The sequence below is a fragment of the Tetrao urogallus genome (genome assembly GCF_951394365.1).
Source record: "Tetrao urogallus genome assembly, chromosome: 4".
Lineage (NCBI taxonomy): Eukaryota > Metazoa > Chordata > Aves > Galliformes > Phasianidae > Tetrao > Tetrao urogallus.
In genome coordinates this window covers 63,496,145-63,518,391 of record NC_136817.1, presented here as the reverse complement: position 1 = coordinate 63,518,391, position 22,247 = coordinate 63,496,145, and the positions used below count along the sequence as shown (strand labels likewise).

At 44.9% G+C, this 22,247-nt stretch overlaps 1 protein-coding gene across 1 annotated transcript in view; it reads left to right on the top strand.

Moving 5' to 3' along the window:
* Nucleotides 1-264: 264 nt before the first annotated feature.
* Nucleotides 265-22,247, top strand: part of FGFR3 (fibroblast growth factor receptor 3) — a gene marked incomplete at both ends in the record, with an annotated part of 48,180 nt that continues 26,197 nt past the window's right edge. The window contains 3 exons of the mRNA XM_079534529.1: nt 265-436; nt 15,321-15,584; nt 20,143-20,196. Coding sequence (XP_079390655.1) covers nt 265-436; nt 15,321-15,584; nt 20,143-20,196 — 490 coding nt within the window. The remainder of the gene's footprint in view (nt 437-15,320; nt 15,585-20,142; nt 20,197-22,247) is intronic.

The window sequence follows — 22,247 nt, the reverse complement described above, 5'->3', positions numbered from 1 at the left end:
TTTTCTCACTTGTTTTCCCTTTTTTCTAATCCCCATTATCCTCTTTAACCCCCATTTCCCTTTTTCATCTCTGTTTCCCCTTTTATCCCCTTCTTACCCCCATTCCCTTTTCTATCCCCATTTCACCTTTCGCCCTCCCTCATCCCACCACTCCAACCCCGGGAGGACCGTGCGGAGCTCCTCCCGCATTCAGCTCCTCTCTCCCTCTCCCGGCAGCGCAGCGGCGGAGCGGAGCGCTGAGCGGCGGCAGCATGCGGCCGGGGGATGTCTGAGGCGGGCGGCGGTGCGGCGGCGGCGGCCTCGCTGCCCCGGAGCCGCGCCGGAGGGATGCGGGCTGCCTGGGGCTCCGTCTGGTGCCTGTGCCTAGCGGCGGCCGTCGGAGCGCTGCCGGCGGCGCGGCGGCGCGGAGCGGAGCGAAGCGGCGGGCAGGCGGCAGGTAAGGAGGGCAGCGTACGCGGGGCAGATGGGAACGGCCGGAGCGGGAGTTATGAATGAAAGCGGCGGGATCGTGCGTGGTGGTGGTGGTGCTCTGGAGGGAAAATGGATTTTGAACAGTTGTTGAAAAGGCTCTCGCGGCGCTGAGTGCCCTTCGGGGATTTGTGCCTCCGGTTCTTCGTGGTGCTTGGGGCGGCGGGGGCTTCTTACGCACCAACAGTCGCAACTCACTGAGTTAGGGACGAGGCGTTGGGGAAGGAGCCGCTAATCGCCTCCTCTCGAGGAAAAGCCGTACAAAAGCTGTTTTAAGGAAAAAAAGCTCTTCGGGTGGGTTTGCAACTTCTCGCTGATCCGCCTCAGCTGCTCCCTGAGCCCCTGTTTGTTTTTCGAAGCCCCTTCGCAGCCCCCCGGCTCCAGGGTTGCATGTACCCGGCAGAAAGTTTCCATTGTTCACCATTGGGTTTCTGAGCCCCCGTTGCCAAAAAAGTGACAGGGGAATAAATGGGCTTCGCGGAGGCCGGGGGTGGGGGCATTACTTTCATACTCCTTTTGGTTAAAGCCATAAATCATGCCGGGGGTTGGTTTTGTTTTCGAGAAAGTCCTAATAAAACCCCAGATTCTTAGTGTAACTCGTTTGGCTCATTTTTCACAGCCAGAATAATTGATTTATGGGTCAAACACGGCAGCGAGCGTGTCGAGGTGGGCGTCTGGGTGGAAGTGAAGGGGCAGGGAGCGTGTGTCAGTCTCTGTGCTGTCATTTGGGGGACAGTTTGGAGGGGTTAACCTGGAGGGATATCACTGCTTTGGGATTTCCAGTGAAAATCATAGGACTTTAGATTCACTTGAGTTGGAAATCGTCGGGATAAGGCTCTCTCGCTGCTGTCGATGACCATATGCGTGTCAGTATCAACCTGACAGTGGCCATGTGGGTGTCACTGTCAACTCCAGGGAGTGGGATAAGACTGAGCATTCTGGGCTCCGTTCCCCATGGGCTACTCAGTGATATCCCTAGGGGTGACACTGGCCACGTGCATGGAGATGTGGGAAGCCCGGCATTGCCCAGCCCACAGCATCTCCTGGAGGGAAAAAGGTTGTGCAAAAGAAACTGTAAAGAACATAAACCCTCCTAGCCGGGTAAAAACACATTTTGCTTTTCAGCCTTTGAATGGAATGGTAAAAAGCAAATTCTTTCTCCTGATCAAATGGGCCATGGGGTGTTGGCTCATTACTGAGGGCTGTTGTTCACTGGGCTTTGCATTTACAGTCTAAGGCCTTATTTTCCATAAAGGGGCTTGGAAGGATTTTTCCCCAGTGATCTAATTCTCCACACGGGGCTGTGAAGGCTGTAACAGCTACTGCTTTGTGCCTGTCCCCAGCTCCATAAAACACACATTGAGGGGAGGCGTTCTGGAGGTATGTGTGTGTTTGCTAATACGGACGCGCGCTGCTGGCGGAGGTGGAGGGGTGCAGGTTTTAACATCTCCGCAGGGAGGTGTTGGGCTGCTGGCAGGAAGGAGGCAGATGGCGGGGCTGTTGCTGAATAGAAGCTCAACTCAAAACACCAGGGGCCTCATCTGGGCTGAGTTTCTCCCCTCTCCCTTTCTCGAGGCTGCCACAGGAAGAACAATGTCAAAATTTCCTCCCCCCCCCCCGTTGTGTTTTTTCTCTTTTTTTTATGAATGAAAGTGGAGAGGCGAGGCAGGAGTGAATGTGTGTGTCATTCAGGGGCTATGGCAGAGATGATTAGGGAGGTCAGTGAACTCCTTTGCAGCCCTGAGCATGCGGTCACTCTATTCAGCAGTCACAGAATAGACATCCCTATAAAAAAGCCCGTCCAATTTGCATTAGTATTCAGATAAAGATATTACTGGGTACGATTTGTGCATGTCAAGTGACGCTGCTTGCTCTGAGAGCAGGGCTGACCAACGGCAGTGTTTTGCTTTGCAAAACTTGTGATATCCATCCCATCTACCAGAAATGTACATAGAAAAAAAGGGAATTTCTGGGATTTCTGGTACTGGTGCTATGGAGCCATGTGTGTGTGTTAAACTCTGAAGTTTGTGCGGAAAGCTGAGCTCTTTTAGGAGCCAGGACTGATGGTCCCTTAGCTGTGGTCACGTTGTCACCGAGCAGAATGTGTGAATTCAGGTTCCAGTCCAGCAGAGGCACACAGGGGCTCTGGCGACTTCCCCACTTGGAAATGACTAGGGATGCACTTGCTGGGGCTGATAGGTTTTGTGCAGCCGATGGCAGAGGTTCAGGCCGCTCTGCTGAGCTTTGTGTACCCAGATGTTCCAAAGTTCACCCTAAATTGCCCTTGTGCTGAGTGTGTGCCACACGGCACCAGAGCGCTTCCCTTCAGGAAAGTGTTCTGAAACTCTCTATAAAGGGCCCATTGTAAATGGGTAGCGCTCCTGATCTTGTGCCTGAGACCTGAAATCCTTCGGATTCAGTGCTATGAGTGATACAGTGCTGAGATAAAAAGTTGATCCATTTGTTCTTTAAGAATAGCTGCAGAAGAACGTAATGAAGTCCTTTATGTTGAGTCTAGCATATTTTATTGAGGAATTAAATTAGAGGACAAAGGAAAAGGTGATGAAATATGGCTTTTTTTGGTTGTCTCTTACCTAGCAAATAGAGAACCAGAGAGCCTATGGCAGTGCAGGGACTGACTCATTACAGCACCTGACAGCAGCTGTATAGCACCGCGTATTGACAGAGGTCACTCCAATTAAATCTGAGGGTTTTTTTCCCTTTTAATTAAGACTTTATGAACAGCACTGGATAGGGAGCATGATGAAAGTGAATCTGAAGATTGTGTCGCAAAGTGCTGATCTGCTAATTAAATCCTGCAATTAAACTAAGCCACTTTGACCAGCACATTCACTTTTATGAATCTCCTGAACACATCGGCACTGTTGGGAAGGGATACCGATCATGAATGCTACAAATTTACAGTAGCTCTATAAAGGATAGAGTGAGTTTGGTGACTTTTTCCCAGCTAGGCTAAACCTGGGCATCAATGAAACCCACTCGATTTTTATTTCCTTTCCCCGTCTGAGAGGACTTCCCTTTTTCCCAGCGTGCTGCACGCTCGTAACTTTCCCCGTGCCCTGCCAGCCGGTCGGTCTGGCTCTGCATACCGTTTTGTTGGCTTTTTGAAGCAGCCTGCTGACTCAGCACCCGCCAGAGAAGTCCCAAAGCACCCCCTGAGCAAACCGCTAGCTGAACCACGACTGAAGCCTCATATGAGGTCTTTCATTGCCTTTTTCTCCTGGGCCTCCTCCATAGCTTATCAGCTTGCTGTTGGCCACTCTTGGGGCCGTTTATCTGTGTGATCTGGTACTTTTTCTCTGAATTGGAGCCGCCAGCCCTGATGCCCCCTTCCTGATAGCTCACAGTTCAGGTTGCCGGGTGGCAGAGATAGGATGTAGAGACCTGGATGAGTGGAGAAAGGCTTTTTATTCCTGCCGTGACAGCACTGTGATCCCAATGTGTGATGTTCTTTCCCCCTAAGTATCAGCTCCTTGGCTCAAATGACCAGGAAGTTTCCATAATATCAAAAGCAAACAAAAACTGTGCGATAACAGTGGAGTAGAACCTTTGGTAAACTTGGTAGTTAAAATGTGAAAGGTAATGAGACGTAAACCTGCCCTGTATCACCCTGATAAGGGGGAGTTGCAGTGCCCATGTGGACAGGGAGGTTAGATCTTATTTTTTTTCTGCTGTGACACTCAGGTTACACAATTTAGCAAAGCTTTTTTCTTTCTTTCTTTTTTAAGAATCACGGTGCAGCAAAGCGAGAAAACACTTCTCCAGTAACTGCTTCAGTTTCAGATGTATTCATCTAAAAAAGGTGCGGTATTCGTAGCAGAGGGGGAGTCAGCTTTGGTGAGCTGGCATTGCTTTCCCAAAGCCACAGAAGGGGGGAAGATAAAGACTTGATAGAATAAAAAGGTTCTATTAAAACTTGGAAGCGCCTCGGAGTTTCTTTATCACACAGAACCGTATGCAAAACAATTACCATGTGCTTACACGTTCAGCATCTGTGAGAGTTTGGGGCCGTGCCATCTCCGCAGGTTGCGAGGGGTTAAACGTGTTAATGACTCAGAAGCAGAGGCTTCCAAGGCTGTGGGTGAGGGAAGGACGAAGGCTGCGGCTGCTCTCTGTGGCTACAAATCTTTGTGCGCTGCCCCGCAATGAGTGCCTGCACCCGGTCCTAAGAGTTGTGTAATGCATTCTAGCACATTGCAGTGTTTTTATTTTTATTGCTTTTGGGGGGAGCATTTTCCTTGGGAAAAGCCAGGGTCGCATACATAGGGGCTGTCATTTGAGGGCAAGGAGATAGAGAAGATGTTTCTGGATCTAGGTGCTGAGATCAACACTTATTAACTCCATGCTCTCCCCGTCCAAGGGCTGAAAATCTCTCTAGAATTGGAGTTTTGATTTTATTTGGATGCTTGATAGAGTTTATAAACACCCTTCAGGGGCAGGTTTTTCAGAAGTTCTGTTGTCTGCTGCTGCCTGTCATCCTTTAAAAGTTATACCAAGGTCCTCATCTCGTGCCTATTTAATCCCAAGCAGATATTTCCAAGGGAGCAGGCTGAAGCCCTTCACAGATTGTGGTGGAAGCAACTGTTGAGCAGAAATAGAGATTGTTTGGAAAGTTTTCTAATGACCCAAGTGAGGAAACTCAAGTTTCAAGTGGGGATGTGCTTGGCTCTACCTGGTAGGGCTGTCTGCATTCCATCTCATCCCACCTTCACTGTGTACCAAGTGAGGCAAGCTTTTGTCACCAGCTCCATACTGGATGCCATTGGATGGTATGACAGTGACCTGATGTCTGTAGGAGAGCAGGAGCTGGTGATATTTATGGTAAAGCAGTGGTACTCAGCAGTAAACCCACTAAGAGCTCCCCTATTGCTCTATGCAGGCATGGGGAACCACTTTTTTCAGTGGATTATGGTTGTGTTGTTTTTTTTTTTTCCTCCTATTCCACCCCCTTTCATGTGCAGAACTCAAGAGCAAGAAATTCCCTCCCAGCAAAATATCTCAGCAGCTTAGTAAGTAAGTGGTGATTGGATTTTTTTTTCCCCTGATTTTTTTTTAACTTCTCTGTATAGATCCTCAGGGCAAGAATTTTACTGCTCGCCAGTAGCAGGACCTGGGCAAGATGAGCGTGCTGCTTCCCCGCTGTGTGCTTGGGCTATCGGAGCTAAAGATGAGGAGGGAAAGCAGTTGCAATGGGAAGATTAAGGAGTTTGGTGTGCGCTGACAACTCACATGTGCAACCCAAGATAAACCCTGCGTGAGCCCGTCTTTAATTAAAAGAATGATCGGAATTAAGCACAGCACCATCTCTGCTGATCTGTATCATGCGCATCCCTACGAATAAAGCATTTCTGGGGAGGGAGAAGAGGAAAATGCCAGATTCTAATCTTCCTTTGCTAGCCGATAGGTCTGCCTTTTGAAAGGGCATATTTCTCCCTGGCTTGGAGCACTCGGGCATGTTGACAGTAAACAACTGTCACTTGGCAGTTTATGAAAGAGGGGGAATGTTGAAGAAAACATGTCCAGTTTAAATAGTTATGTTAATGGGCTGAGGATTCGTGCAGGAGTGGGGCGGCGGTAAATGGAGGTGCATAACTTTGCTGGTATTTACTGTGTAAGACACGAGCTGCAAATGAATACAGTTGGAACGGTAGGGAACGCTTGCAAAATCAAATAAAAAATGCATTCATTTTACAGCCAGCGTGTTACGCATGCTCCCACAGCTTTGCATGAAAGCATGTGGGTTTTTTTTGTTGTTTTTCCAGGGAAAACTCAGAAAGCCTCTTTATATGCAGCGTGTTGGGTTGGGCGCCTGGCAAATGGAACCGCAGGGCTGGGAGCCCAGAACTCCTTGGCCATCACCTTCCTTGCTCCTTGCAGCCTCCTTCTTCCTAAGGCTGAAGGAAGAGCAGGCTGCGAGGAAACTCAGCCTCCCACTTTGCAAACTGATAAATTACAGAAAGGAGGGGGGAAAAAAAAAAAAAAGTAAGAAACAGCAGATGGTGCCTTCTCTGCATCCCTTCCTGAAATTTTTTCCAAATCCATCACCCACCTCCTTCTTGTGAGTGGAGTGAGTGATGATCGAGCATGAAACGTTCCTTCCTGGTCAGCCCAAAGGCATCAGTGTCAGCAGTGTAATGGGTGAGTGCTCAGTGATGAGCACTCAAGATCTGTAATCAGGCATAAAAATAAGTTTCAGGCTTTCCACGCTGCTGATTTCACTGCCTTGGAAGCAAGGATGTAAGCCACTGTTGGAGTGTGCTGGTGTTGGCTTTTGGATACCCTGTAAACCTGAGTAACTGTCGTGGCCCTTCCCCCTAGCTTCTAGCCCTGCTAGGATACAGTATAAATACAGTAAATACCATAGAATTTAATTGTAGATACTATATTACAGTTGCCATATGTTTCATTTAGTGTTGGATATCTCAGAGAGTAGCATCTTGCTCCTGGAACCTTCGCTTGCCATCATTTCTTCTGTGTGATCCCACACAGCATAAATGCTTTCTAGGATGTTCCAGGGGAGGTTCAGGTTGGAACCTGAACTCAGAAAGTGTGGTGAGGCATTGGAACAGGCTGCCCAGGGAGATGGTGGAGTCACCATCTGTGGAGGTGTTCGAGATGGAGATGTGGCAGAAGGACAGGGTGGGTTAGTGGGCATGGTGGGGATGGTTGACAGTTGGACTAGATGATCTTAGAGGTCTTTTCCAATCTTAATGGTTCTATGATTCCACAAGTCTGCATGCTGTGTAAGGGAATGGCTTCAGTGGAATGTGTTAGTCCTGGCAAAAAGCACCTGAAAGCTTCTCAGGGCGCTTTCAAAACCTGTGTAAATGTTTGAAGTGAGATTTTCATCTCCTCTGCTCCCCTGCTCTCAGTGCATAGCAAATGAGGTGCGGACAAGTGATGCAGTCTTTGCTGGCTTCACCCATTGCGTACGCCTGCCTGTTTTGGGGTGAGGAGAAGCAGCTGTAAGAGTAGCACACAGCAGAGAGGAGGACATGACTTTGAATTAGCCGCTGGTCCTCTGAAAGGGCTCAGAGTCCAGGTTTGGGATCACTGCCCACTCAGTGGCCTCACTGTTTATAGGTACATGTGTCTACATGGAGAAACAGATGAAAACATGAGGAGGTCGTCCAACTTTGTCTGTGAAAGTGTTGCCGTATGGTGGTTCATCCACCAATTGCACCCACCCTGCCCAAGGCAGCCCACCTGGAGCTTACAATCTCTGCTTGGCTTTCAGACCAATCCAGGCTGCTGGCTTCACTTTTTATCTTCCACAATGTTGTCAACAGAAGAGAAACAGCTGTTGGCTTTCTCCTTCTCCATGCCATTGCAATGCTCAACCCTGCTGCTGCAGTGGCATCTGTCTCTCAGGGAACATTGGACACTCCTTCACAGGGAGAAGGAGGTTTTAGATGTGTTTTTGTTAGGAAAACATAAAGAGAAGCTGGAAAGGTCAGTCTGTGGGGGACGGGGATGGGATCGGAGAGCCTGAGGAAGGTCCCACAGGCAGTCAAGACTGGCTGTGCCCCAGCATGGGACTCTGCAAAGCATGCATTTCCTTGTAGCATCATTAAAATAGCTGCATGTGGAGATGTCAAACTTGCTGCTGGCATATCTGGAGCCCAGCATAGCTCAGTAAATAGAGGACAGTGATTTGGGAGCATTAAAACTGTTTGAAAGGAGTGGGAACCGAGACACGCATGACTTCCTTGAACTCTCCCTTAATTTATTATGTGCAGTCCAAAACCTGCTGTAATAGATATGGTTGCACGAGACCATTAAAAGTGCCGTTCTGCTGAACCCGATGCCCTGCTGTTGCTGCTGGAAATGATAAAAAGCCACGCTTGGGCAGGATGGTATGCAGTCCTGTGTCTGTGCCTATGCATGTATGCTGGTAAGTCCTGCTAATTTAGGAATTGTTTTCCAAGTCTGTTTTCTATAAGTCCATAGACTTAATACAAATAAAGAGCTGAGCAAGTTTCCTGTGAGAAGCACAGAACAAATGCTAGCGTGGGATTTGAATGCAGAGGTGAAAACACAAATGTATACAGAAACAGCAAGTCAAACAAGCTGAAAAAATATAGTAAGGTTGATTTAACAGAGCAGTGAACTCCAAACCATCTACTCCCTTCAGCAGCCCTCTTTACAGAAGAGAAATAAAAGAATTTTTGATATCCACCATTTTTACCACCTCTGAAGGGTAGGAGTTGAGTTTAGGACAGGGACAAAGCGTTGCAGTATTGATATGAGATGTGCTTTCTAAATAATAAAATCTGGATTTGTTGCTCAGTGGCCTCACTTCAGATTGAACTGGCTCAGACTTCATAACAGGAGATTAGTGTTGGGCTCCTGCAACTTTGGGTACCTGGCACCTCCATCCCGCTTGAGGCATTGAAATAACAGGCTTGGGTTTGAAAGATGCTGAGCCAGATCAGGATCTGCATTTCAAGCTCTTAAGCACTCTTAAAATCTGGTTATTCATTTTGATGCCTAGATATAGATTTCTGGGCTTAATCACCAACCTTTGCATTTCAAATGTTTGGCCTTTGTTTTCTTTGGTAAGTATGCAGACAGAGTGGCCCCCATTTTTTTTCCTTTTTTTTTTTTTTTTTTTCCTTTTACACAGCTGAAAACAGCCGGCAGAGAAGCCTGGAAGTTCTGTGTCTTATTACTCAGTAATAGGGATCTTTGAATTGTGCCATTTTATGTAACTCAAGGGAAGCTTACAAAAAAGGGGAGCATTCACTTTTTCATGTAAACATGATCCGTAATATATCTAAACCTTACAATCAGTTGGGAAAAAAAAAGCCACCAAAACTACCCTAAACCTTTGCCCTCTCTTAATCCATGTACGGGAGGGTTTTTTTAGATGTGCTTTCCCCCCTCCTGAAATACAGGCAATTGATAGGCTCATAAACAAATACCAAACATAAAGTTCTAATCTCCATATAGAGGGGCCTGACCCCTTTTATGGAGAGAGAGGGTAGAGGGAGGAAGCAGGGCCAGGAGTTTGAGGTTTAATGCTTATTAAAGTTTTAGTGGGTGGGAAAATGCAATCAATAAATTTTGTTTAATGCCTCAAAACTGGTGTTGGTTTTCACTAGCTACGCTGGAGAGTAGTTTTCATTTTGAAACTAGGACACTCGTAGTTGGAATGACAATTAATGTGGAGTGAATATGGTCCCAGTTGGAAGCCAGTTTTTGAATAGCATGAAAACTCCCCCCACCTCCCATCGCTGGCTCAGGAGTATGGTAGCTTCCGTTTTTAATTAGCGGGCCAGGCAAAATTTAGCTCATTGTGTCATTCTGCTCTTTTGGCCAAATGGCTAGCTTGGTTTCTCCATCTTGCTGACATGAGGCTGTTCTTTTAATTTTTCTTTAGTTTTGGTGCAGGGAGGAAGGGGGGCTTCAGGATCCTTAGGATTAAAGTCATTGTTCTGGGGTATTTACAGCCAGCTGCCTGCATTAAATGAAGATTAGAGGAGCGTGCATTGGAAGTGGAATGGAAACACGGAGGAGCTGGGATTTGGTCGCTGCATAGCTGTGAACCGAAGAGGAAAGGTTGGGGCAGGCTTTATGGCAAATTTTTCCTGCTTCCATGTGATCTCCAAGTGCACTTCAGGGACTCATTGCAAGTGACCAGGTTGGAGTTGTAGTGGGGCTCCAATTCTTTGCGTCCCTTAGAAAGTTATTCTGTGGTGAGCCTCAACTGGTGGGCCTGGTGTCAAAAAACAGAACAAACAGAACAAACTGGGCAAAAACTCATCTGCAGAGGCACTAAGAATGTGGTCAATGTTCGGGTAGAGTTCACCAAATTCTATAATTCATCCAGAAAGCTGAAGACTTTCTCCAAACTCAAGAGCTGCATCAGCGATACATTTTTGAAGGGATTAAGGAAGGAAATAAGGCTGGAGAGGAGGAGCCCAGGGGAAATAACTCAATGATTTTTTAACGAAACTTAAAAACATTCCCAAAGATTCAGTTTCTGTCCTTTCTTTGTGCATTATGGACCATTCATATGTGTAACATGTTGTTTTGGCTGCTGATTGCCTACTGCATGTCACCTGTAAAACCCAGCTAGTTGGCCTCCTCTGACAGGGCAGTGTCGCATGCTGATGCTTGCAGGGCGTGAGTTTGCTTCATGGGGTTTTTGGTTCTTTCAGCATGTTGCTGGAAACCTGTTCTGCTGCACTGTAGGCTGGAGATGATTTGCTCTGGCCATTGGGAAGCTCCAGTCTGAGCCTTAGTTTTCATGGGCCTCCATTGGTTTGAGAACAAGGTGTTGTGGTTTCTTCAGTACGGTGATGAGCTTTTTGAAATTCCTCAGACACGAAGAGTGAAAATGTAAAACCCCAACCATTTTGTGATGGGATCCATCTATTGAGTCCAGGCCAGGACCGCCTGCAGCCAACAGTTTTGGTTGGCCTCCTTTCTCCCTTACAAGTTTGTCACTCCATCTAAAAGCAAAGGCTGAGTTGGCCATCACCCTTGAGTGAATGAGAGGCAGGCTCCAAGGGAATGGCCTATGGTCATGGTCTCTTATGCTCCTCCTAGAATTTGTGCAACGAGTGTCCCATCACTGTGCACTGCATAGGAAGTGGTCAGGATTGACCAGTTTGACCATCGTGGTTGGGTGAGGTGGGCTGGTGGAGGACATTTCGTATTAATTTTATTTCAGAAAAAAAGAAGAAAAAAAAAAAGCGTGCAGAACTGTAGGGATAGACAAGGGTTGTAATTGGTAATTTCTTTTTTGTTTGTTTTGCATTAGAAACTATTGAAAGTCTGGCCTAATTTTAAGAAAAATACCCATCCGAGTCTATTCCTTTAAGCCAGCAAACTCACAGCTAAAGGCTGTCCTTGGGACAGGAACCAAAGCTTTGTGTTCCTGGGGTTTTGCATTCCCATGTTTGTTGGATGTAGCCAGGAGACCCCTTTGATTTGTTCTCTTTTTTACTCCTTAGGGCTTTGCCAGAGGGAAATCCTCTTGGCTAAAGTGTTTTTGTAACTATTTTAGCTTTGTGACGATTTATTTCTCCTTCTGACTCTAGGCATCTGAATTGGGTGATTTGAGAAAACAGTCCATTAAAAGGAGGATACTGTAGAGTCTCGATGAATCCTGTTTTCTACTTGGCCGGTGGAACAGAAAGCTAATTGCCAGTAGTAAATCCATTCAAAGGAGGGCTGGAGGGAGGGAGAAAAGCTAATATTCCTCCTTGAATGCCATTTAATCTCTGAAACCTTTCATGCAGATGTAAATTAGGATTTGCACAACAGAGTCAACAGTTGCTCCATAGATAAGGCAGATTTGCAACATCTGCTTTTCCATTTGAGAAGCCCTTCCAAAGTCGCTGTTGGGGATAGCCAAGCTAAACACTAGAGATTTTTTTTCTCCCATAATCTCTTGCTTTTGGGAAGAAAAAAAAAAAAAAGGATATGACTTGTGAAATAACCTTGAGAACTGGTCATGGTTGTGCATATTCTCTAGGAAAAAAGTTTGCTTTTCTGCTAGTGCACATGCATACACATAAAAACAGTCCTGGGAGGCAATAGAATGCAGCACACTTCTTAAGGTCTTTGGAAGTAATATTGGCTGGTAACAGTTGCATAGATACTGCAGTGGTAATACTGAATAAACAGTTTACCTGTCTATTATTAGGAAAACTATTTTAAGCTTTTACAGGGGAACCCCCATCCCACACCAAAGCAAACATACACAACAGGTGAAAGATAAATTGACCCTTTCGAATGACTGAGGCAAACTGTTTGTGGATATGGTTTCTTAAAGGCAATTTTCTAAATCACAGCTTAGGTTTTTAAGTGAAAGACCAAGTCAATTTACTTCCAGAAGTATCCAAACTCTGGGGAGAAAAGAGAGATTGATTCCCATTTCTGGCAGTAGGATTGTAGAATCACAAGGTTGGAAAGGACCTACAAGATCATCTAGTTCAACCATCCTCCCATTACTGTTCCTACCACAAGACAATAAACCATATCTCTTACCTTTTCATCCAGACACAGCACAGAAACCCTCAGCTCCCACTGTGAGGACACACAGGTAAAATGGCAAATACCGTTTGGACGGAGAAAAATATAAGCCATCAGAGAGCCTCTTGGTCCACGTCAGAGAAAACCCTCCCTGGGATTTTGAGGGGCACGTGAGGGATATTCTACTCAGAGAACTGAGGGTGCTGAGCCTTGAGCACTCCACCCTGGGCAGTGTGGTCATGGCCATCTACTTATGAAATGCATGATGAATTGCTATGCCCCAGCTTTGGGATGCTCCCTTGAGGAGTTGGAGCTGAAAGGAATGCACCCGAACACTGGGGTTTTTCAGAAAGTGGAGCTGTAAGAAGATATTCCAGTGGGAAGCTCACAAGTGAAGAGAAGAAATAAGGGAACAAAGTGTCCTGGAGCTGAAGGTGACTGCACTGTGCAAGGTGGTATGGGGTCCATGAGCATCCTACAAGCTCTGTCATCCCTCGCTCATGCTTCTGGCATAGCACCTACAAACAGTACCCAGCCATAGGGAGGGCATCAGCCAAAGTGCAGGAAGGTTTAAAGGGATTTGCTGCTAGCCTACAGCGTGGATGGTTCTCTTAGGACCCAGGACTGATGCTTGGGTGATAGGTGTTGTAACCTCTGTCTCTGCTTTTGCATTTGTCATATTTGAAAGCTGGATGAGGTATTATAATAATAATAATAGTAAATCTTCATTCTCTGTTAGACAAAATAGTGAAGCAGATTCAACTTTGTTGAGGTCTCTGACTTGGGTTCTGTTTGTTTTTTAGCCATAGGTGTGTAAACTGAAATTTGAAATGCTGTTTAAAGAGCTGAAAAATGTCAGTACTGTTCTCATTTTCAAGTAGCCACTCCTTGAAATCTCTGGATACTGTACTCAGGAGGAATGAAGTCAGTAGGACTGAATACAGTCAGTAGGACCAAGATGTGCATGCAGTGGGCAACAAGATATCTGCTGGGGCCAGCTGAGCTGTCAAGGGGCAGAGATGTCAAAATGAGCAAGAGATAAGATTTCTTTCTTCAGAATAACTGCAAACCCCAATTGTTCTGAGTCAAAAGTGAATTTACTCTTCATTTTGGTATTCCTTTGCAATGTTTTATAAAACTGCTGTAGTGCTTTGTCATTCACACAGATTCATTATCACTTTAAGAAAAAAGTGACTTCCTTTTAAATGACTAAAAAGCCTCATTTGGTTTGTATTCATTCTGGGCTTGTTCCTGTTGGTAGGTTTAGGATGCAAAAGCCAAAATGCACAAGTTACCAAAGGTCAGGTAAAAGTGTGCATTTTGTATGGAGGAATGGTTCAACTGCATGGGGTTTGTTTTCCAGTAGGTTAAATTAGGAACAGCTTCCATTAGAGTCAAGAAAGATCAGCACCCAGCACTGCATGCAAAGCTGCATGAGGGACTTTTAATCTAAAGCCAAAGTTGGTGCCATTGAGAAAATACTTACAGTACAGAGAAGGAAGGCTTTATCCTGAAATCAGCAGCTGAAACAGAAAATGCTTCTTTACCTGATGCTGCAAGTTTCTTTTTCTCAACTGTATTTTCCCAAGGAGCTTCTTGATGGGAAGAGACAGTCCATGGGTGAGCACAGAACTGCAGCAGGAGCTGCTCTGAAAGGAGAGAGATGCTGATGCTCCTTCAGCTTCTGTTTTTACTAATAGCATATGCGTTCAGGGAAAATCTTTTCATTAAAAATAATAAAATAATAATAATAATAAAAGAAACCCTTGTCTATATGAATACCACAGCATTCTAGCCAAACCCAGAAATATTTGAGTTGGAGTTGCTGCCAGAGTATAAGGGAAAGGTGCTTTGTGACCCCAATGTGTGTGGGCTTTGCCTACTGTGGGATGATACCTCCCATGAAATACCACATTTTCAGGCCCTTGGAATTCATCATTTTCTCTATGTAAGACTACTGACTGAAGCATTTTTATATTTTTAAAGTTCCATGAGAATGAAAAGTTGCACGACAAAGGGAGAAAAGCAGTACGTTTTTCTTTAATTACCTCCTCCAATTCTCTGACTTAATAGCAGAACAACAACTTGAAGACAAATCATCATCAGAACACCATCCTCAGGTGTTCTGAATTGCTGTAATCACATTGGTTTCACAGTAATATTCTAATCTATGCATATATGTAAGCAGCAAAATTAAGATCTCTATTCATATCTGATTATTATCAGAGGTAAAATTGGGCCACCTGAGTTTAGATCATGGGAATAGATTTGTTTTGCATTACTTATTTGTTAATTATATAATCGTAGCACCAGAGAGTCTTTGCTAGGAATTAGAATCTCATAGTGTACAAAACCAAGAAGACTTGTGCCTGGCAGAGCATGACGTCTCAGAGCTGCTGTCAGCTAGAAGAAGCATGAGATGTGTAATGAGAAAATGTTGGCTGGCATAGACAAGGCAGTGGTGCTCATGCTGCTGGAATAACTCAGTTGAGGGCAGCTATGGAGGACTGAGTCTTCTTTTTCAAAATGGTGTAGAGGAGGAAGAAACCACTGGGTGTCTGAAGTGACTTTGTACATTGCTGTATGAGTCTGAAGACGGTCAAACCATCAAGCCTCGTGTTCCTCTGTGGGAAGCCTTCTGAGCTCAGACTTTTCCTTTTGTTATTGCTCTACTGTAAAACAGAATTGTGCAGCCCATGACAGGATTCGCTGTCATGACTAGCGTGAGAGTCTTCTGAACACATGGAAGCATCTGTAGAGCAAATACAATATACTTTTAAAAATACTCTTTCATCCTCTGATACGTGCTCTTATTTACTCATTTCCCTCTCTTTTTCCCTTTGCAGAATACTTGAGAAGTGAGACCGCCTTTCTGGAAGAGTTGGTGTTTGGAAGTGGAGATACCATTGAACTTTCCTGTAACACCCAAAGCTCTTCTGTGTCAGTTTTCTGGTTTAAAGATGGTATTGGGATTGCACCTTCCAACAGAACTCATATTGGACAAAAACTGTTGAAGATAATCAATGTGTCATATGATGATTCGGGGCTGTACAGTTGCAAGCCAAGGCATTCCAACGAGGTCCTGGGAAACTTTACAGTCAGAGTGACAGGTATGTGCAGAAATAGAGTAGATTTGCAGTTGGCTTTTTTGTGTGTGTGCGTATTTTGCCCTTTCACTTGTTCAGCATAGCTGGTGAGCTGCAGCTTTTTGTCCCTTCTTGGTAGGTCTGTACCTCCCCACCAAGCTCTGGCAGTAATCATTCTGACCAAACAAAACAACAATCAAAGAATGCTTGTGTGTTAGTACCAAGTGTTGAAAGCTCGATGTTGAGATTGAGAGAGACTTGGAAACAGTGCTGGTCAGATTAAGCTCCCGATCCCCCTTAACACTCACATAGGCACAATGCTATATGTGCCTTTGAAGTGTGAGCGAGTGAGCTGTGGCTCAGAGAGGTTAAATGACTTTTTTTTTACTTTGTGTGGCAAATCATTGGCAAAATTGCATGTTAAAGCTGGAGATCTTTAAAACTGTTTCCATATTCTAGAATGCTTGTGGAATAGCTTAGATTGGAAGGGACACTAAAGATCGTGGACCTCCTCCTTCCATCCCAGTTGTCACAAGTTACTAGTTTTTTCAGAAGTAGAGGAACTTACTGCTAGCCATGTACCTCAGAAAGTGGTGCATTAGCAAAGCACTTGCTGTCATTTGCATGTCTGTATTTTCCATGATGAGGACAATAGGACAGAACAACTACAAGCCTGTATCACTATACTGTGCCAAAAAAATCTATTATTCCCAGATAACAAACAAATAATGCTAAGATCATCTTGATTTCAGCCTGCTGCATTGGTACAGTGCTTGTAATTGTGAGCCTTCTTATCACATAGCTTCCAGGCCTGAATTTTCACAAGGATTAACCTCTTGTGGATCTAAGGTTCTGAAAACTTTCCTTCCCCCATAGGTTCCAAAACCTGAGTTCCTTCAAACAGCACCAAGCTCTATTTGAAAAGGTTGTGACAAAGGGGGAATCAGCCTCTTTTACCCAGGTAGCTAGAGGTATGATGAGAGGGAATGGCTTCACGTTGTGCCAGGGGAAATTCACATTGGATATTAGGAAAAATGTCTTCTCTGAAAGAGTAGTCAAGCACTGGAACAGGCTGCCCAGGGAGGTAGTGGAGTCACTGTCCTTGGTTCAAGAAAGGTGGAGATGTGGTTCTTAGGGACATGGTTAGTGGGCAGTATTGATGGTAGGTGGATGGTTGGACTAGATCATCTTAGAGGTCTTTTCCAACCAATCTAATTCTATGAAAACTGAACACAGGGGTATCTGTGATAGCAAATCGTGTCCGTTCCATAAAGTTCTTTTTCCTGCCAGAAGTGGGATTTGTGTGGGAGAATCAAACCATCGTAAGAATAAAAGCCCGTTTCAGCAAGCCTTCGCCAACATCTGCTTTTCATTGAATGTTACTGGAGAGTGCTGTGAACGCTTCAAGGTCATATCAATTAAATGGTTGAAGAAGTATTTGGCCCTTGAAAGGCTTTCTTTAACTAGGTATGATTATTGGGACTACCCAAGGAACTGCAGGTAGTTAGAAATGTTACTCTCTCTTTTTTTTTAAGTGACATTAAAATGCTTTTGAGTTCAAGGGGCAGCAGGGAGGCAGAAGAGGGCAGCTGGTTCCACATTCAAGTGAAACAGCTGCCAGCCCCAAAAGTTTGTAAAGTGAGAAATTGTTTTTAATAGTAGAAGGGCTCATAATCCTCTGCTTTTTAAAAGTTTAAGCCCCTGTGTTTTTCCTCTTCACTAATAATAGCTAATAACAGCTTAAGAACAAGCGAGTAACCTGAACCTGCTTTCTGACAGCACTAGGAATCTTTGATTCTATTAGCTCGCTGTCATTACCATCGAAGTGCTGGCAATGTGGGAGTCTCTGTTTTAGCTGTCAGCAGCGCTCCTTTTGAGCTTTGAAGCCCTGCTGTATGTGGCAATAGTGGCGCCTCTCGTGCATGCAGATATTTCTTTGTAATTATTATTGATTGCTCTGTGTTCTGCTGCAGAGAGGTGATCGTTATCTGAGATCTGTGGTTTGTGTTCCCACTTTGTGAAGGTAACTCCAGCGATGAGCTTGGATATCTGGCTGGGTGTTTATGTGGTTATCTGATGTTTGGGATTGGAGGTGTTCTCTGTGTTAAACTGGATCCAATCCGTGCTCCAAAGTGAACAAAAGCAGGCTGGGTTGACAAGGTGTAATGCTGAAAATGGCCAATAGGCACTTAAGTCCCTTTTTGTGAGCTGCTTGCAGATCCTGGCAGGGCAGTGGACTTACTGAATACACTCTGCAAACCCTTCTGGGTTTGTGATGGGGATAGCGCGTGGTGGTGAAGGATGGGCTGCACAGAGCAGGTTTTGGCATTAGGAAGCAGCCTATACCTGAGGAGATAGAAGCTGCTACTGCACAGTGAAAACTAGTCTGATAAGTAACAGGGTTTAATTTCTTCAGAATGCCTCCATTGACAGACATGGGCTTGATTGCTTTATGAGTTTACAAGATGAAATATACTGCCCTCTTAAAACATGAGCACTTGGTGTGGATCACAAATAGGGGCTGCATGCCCAAACTGATCTCTTGTTGACAGAGGCTCTGTTTCTGCAGCCATTTCATACACTCCCTTGGGATCTAGTGTCTGACAGCAGCCCTGCAGTAAGCAAAAAAGATATTTCAAGGTACCCAAGACAGAATTCCTTCCTGCTCATAAATAGAGCCATTTTGGAATAGCATCCAGCAGTTCCTACAGATGCCAATACTGGTTGTCTTTTGGAAGGAAATACAGTTTTTGTAAATGATTAATAAATAGCTTATAGATTCTTAGTCACTTATTGAAGAAGGAGACTTTTAGTAATCTGAATAGAAGCATAGCTCTGAGCATGGGATATTTTGTGTTAAAACCCAGGCTGCAGCTTCCCTGAAAAGCTCTCATGTGAAGCACAAGTCGGGTCAAAATCAAGGAGAATGGAATTGAATTGTATTATTCTTATGAGTCCCTTCCAACTTGGGATATTCTGTGATTCTGTGATTCTCTCCTTTGATCTTGTGGAAGCATTTTGAATTGATTTAAAGATTGATTCTGCTGTTTTGGTCCTCATTGGCTCATTTGAAACCAGAAGAAAACTTCAATGGCATGTTAATATACAGGTAACCAAATTGCAGAGCGCAGGGCTGAGAACGTACTCGTTCATCCAGTGTTGGTGGGTGTTTGGCAGGGCTTCTGCCTTCGCCAGGACTTGAATAAACCTGCTGGTTCAGCCGAAACGCCTCGACAGACACTTCACTCTCAGCAAGCCCCATGGCATTTCCCTGGTGCTGCTGCCAGCAGGACCTCAGCTGCGGTGTGCAGTTGGGTACGTGCTGCAGGGCTGGGGGCTGAGCCAAGGAGAAGGTGCAGTGCATGATGCGCAGCTGCGTGCTGATGGAGGGAGATGATTCCTGGCTTATTGCTCCTATATGTGGTGAATACATTTGGAAATACCCTCCAGATTCTGCAGAGATGTGATATTTATTATCAACTTTCTCCTCCTTCTGTTTTTTCTACCTCTGTGCATTTTTATCACATGGAGAAGAGTGTCCAGTTCTCCAACCAAAATGCAGTGGATCATAGAAGGAAGGAGCTCTGCCCGGGTCGGCCTGAATCAGTGCTTTGCTGTTCTGGCACATGTTAAACACTCATAAAGTTTCCTGTTTGCTGCTGTTTCATGCCAAGTGCTTTTACCTCTGTCTCAGAATATAAATGCTGTTGCGTTGTTAGCATTTTGCTTTTATTTAAAAAAGAAATTCCTGGAGATTATATAAAGTCAGAAGACACTAAATCTTCCAGACACTGAATTGTGCTAAATAGTGCAAACTGAATGAAACACTAAGCCGATGTTTTATCACGGGATTCACATCTACGAACTGAAGCTTCATTGTGCGCAGCCTGGAGAAGGTGAGATGCTAGATCACATTTAGAGAATGAATACAGAAAGTTTTAGAGATACACTGATGGAAAATTCCCACCTGCTAACCTGGATTCAGTTACAGCCTCGAGGTTTATCTGTGGAAGGAACATAAACGAAAGGAGCTGGTTCATGGAGCAGCCATCAAAATGTCTGTCTAGAGAGAGGTTCAATTTCAAGGGGAAGTTTTAAAAGCTTTAGTTGAGTCGTTTAGCAAGGAGTTAACACAGGAGGATGTAGCAGCAATGTATTGAGTTAAAAGAGTACAGAATGAGTTGGAAATGCTGACCTGTCATTTTGAGACTTGGTGAAACAAGAAGTCTGTAAGAGTGAATGCTAGGGAAAAAAAGCGGGGGAGAGCTTGTTCTGAAGAAAGAAACCTTCTCTTTTGGAACTGCCTTTGTATTTAGGAGGAGAGCTCTTTGCACATTGAAAAGTAGCTGGCACTGACCCCTGCTCTGTGGTGGCAGAGCACTGGCAAACTTGTGTCACTTTTCTCCTTTTGGAAAGCTCCTGGCTGCTTACCCTAGAGTGGTAGAGCTGCAGGAAGGGGGACATCACCCACATGTCACCCAAGTCCCTCCTTACTGGAGCCCACTGTGGCATCCACAGCCTCATCCAGCCTCATCTCCATGTGTTGTCCTTTTTCTGCTTCATGTCTTTCTCCTTCTCCTAGATTCCCCTTCGTCAGGTGATGATGAAGATGATGATGATGAGTCAGAGGATACAGGTAATTTGTTTCTCCAGGATACAGAGAGTTTTTTTAAGCAGAGATATGGCTGCCGTGTGGCATGGTTCAGACATTTGCATCCACCCATGTTGAAATGGATGTCCTCAGGACAGGAGCACAAACTCTTGGGTCCTGGCACCAGAAATTTAGAAATAACTGCCAGAGTGGTGTAGCTGCTCCAGTATCTTGTGGCTTGATTTTTTTGGTTACTTAATTCTGTTAATTTGTCTCAAGTTTGGGTTATCAATTCTCCTTGCATGTAAATTCCAGAGTAACTCATTCTGTCATCATGTTTTTTTACTATGCTGAAGTTACACCTTGCAGTTACACATCACAAAACTCAGCCTGCTTTGTTTTTATCGGGTTTAACTCTGGTCCTAATGAGCATCTCAGCTGGAGGCAGAGGCAGCTTGGAGAATAAAATCGGCACTAGCCAAGCACCAAATTTACAGCTGCCATAAGCAGGAGCTGTAAGCAAACCCCTCTGGATTTTCTTCAACTTGTTTGAGGAAGGGAGCCCCAGAAGAGAGCCTCAGTGCTTCCACACTAAACCTCATTCAGTCGCAGAGCTTGTTTCTCTAAGTGCAGTATCATTAATCAGGATCATTACATGCTTCATAGGCGTTAGTGTTGTGCTTTATTATGCTTTTTATATTTCTGAAAAGCGAGCTGCCTGTGCTTATGTGTTTTTAATAAATAAATGTCTTGCATTTGAACTCCAAATCAGCTATGTACATTGGCAGAAGTTCAGCATGACTGGAAAATTTCTCCTGCCCACAGCATTTGACATGGAGGGCTCTTTAAAACAGGTCTCCCACTGTAATAAATTTGTGCCGCTGTGTCGTGCAGCGTGAGGACAGTAATTGTGAGGTACAGTGCCAGGCAGCCCATCAGCAGCAGTTAGTGGTTTTCTGATAGCCTTTAATTAGGGGGCTGGATGCTGTGAGTTGAAGAGCACCTTTGCAGAGGTGCTCAGTGCTCCTGATGCCAACTGAAGCCCATTGGAGTCATGGGAAGGGGCAGCTTTGCTCAGGGTTTGCTCCTCTGCAGACCAGCTTCTGATAAGCGCAGTACATCGCTCTGTGCTTTTTTAATGTGATCTGTAGTAAACTCTATCTCTTAGCAGCAGGTATCACAAAACACGAGCTGTTTTATGGTACAGAAAGACATGTTTCTTTTCACCAAGAGGGAAAACACGCATTTCACCACATGTATTTATAGCCTGTGTTCTGGGTCTTCTTGACTTCAAGACAGTCTTTTTTTAGATCCAAAGGTATCCACTGGCTTTGCTTAAAGGACTCACTATAAAAAGTTAGATTCTCTTTTGCTTTAAAAACTGTTGATTAGCTTAACATACCAGAGAGGTGAAGCCTTGTGTAGTGAAGTGACACGAATGTGCTTCATGTTGCTTTGTTTAATGTCAGACCCTCCAGTTAACATTGACAGATCTTTTGAATCTGAGGAGCTGTGTGTTAACCTCAGCATCACTGCCACCACTGGGACATCTCAGCAGGGACAGAGACCGCTAGGTCATCGCACACAGGGGGGCATGGCTGTTGCTAGTGCCACGTCCCAGAGTCCCATGTCCTTCATCTGTTGAGGCAAAAAGTACTCTAATGAAGTGTATGAGCTCTTGCCTGGCTATCAGACATCACCAGGGTCAGGAGTTAAAGGAGTGAGGGCAAAAAAATGCCTTTCATGCAAAAGCATGATATAACCAAGAGTTATTCCTATGCAGAGAGAGATAATGTGTCCAGGACTGACTTATGTGTGCTGCCTATTTTGCACGTCACAGTAATAATATATCCTGCTCTCATGTAACACTGTGATTTTCTGGTTCCTGTTGTTTAAGAGTTTTTTACCCTTGTGTTTATAGAGAGGGGCTTGAAGAGCTGATACTGACATGAGTTTAAAGCCCGTCGTATTGATTTGGGAGATTACACCCAAGGTTGCTGAAATTCAAACTGTAATTAACCAAAGCCAGGGTGATGAGAGGAAATTCCACCTAAAGGAAATAAGTATTTGGTGTATCTTGGAGAGCATGGAGACAG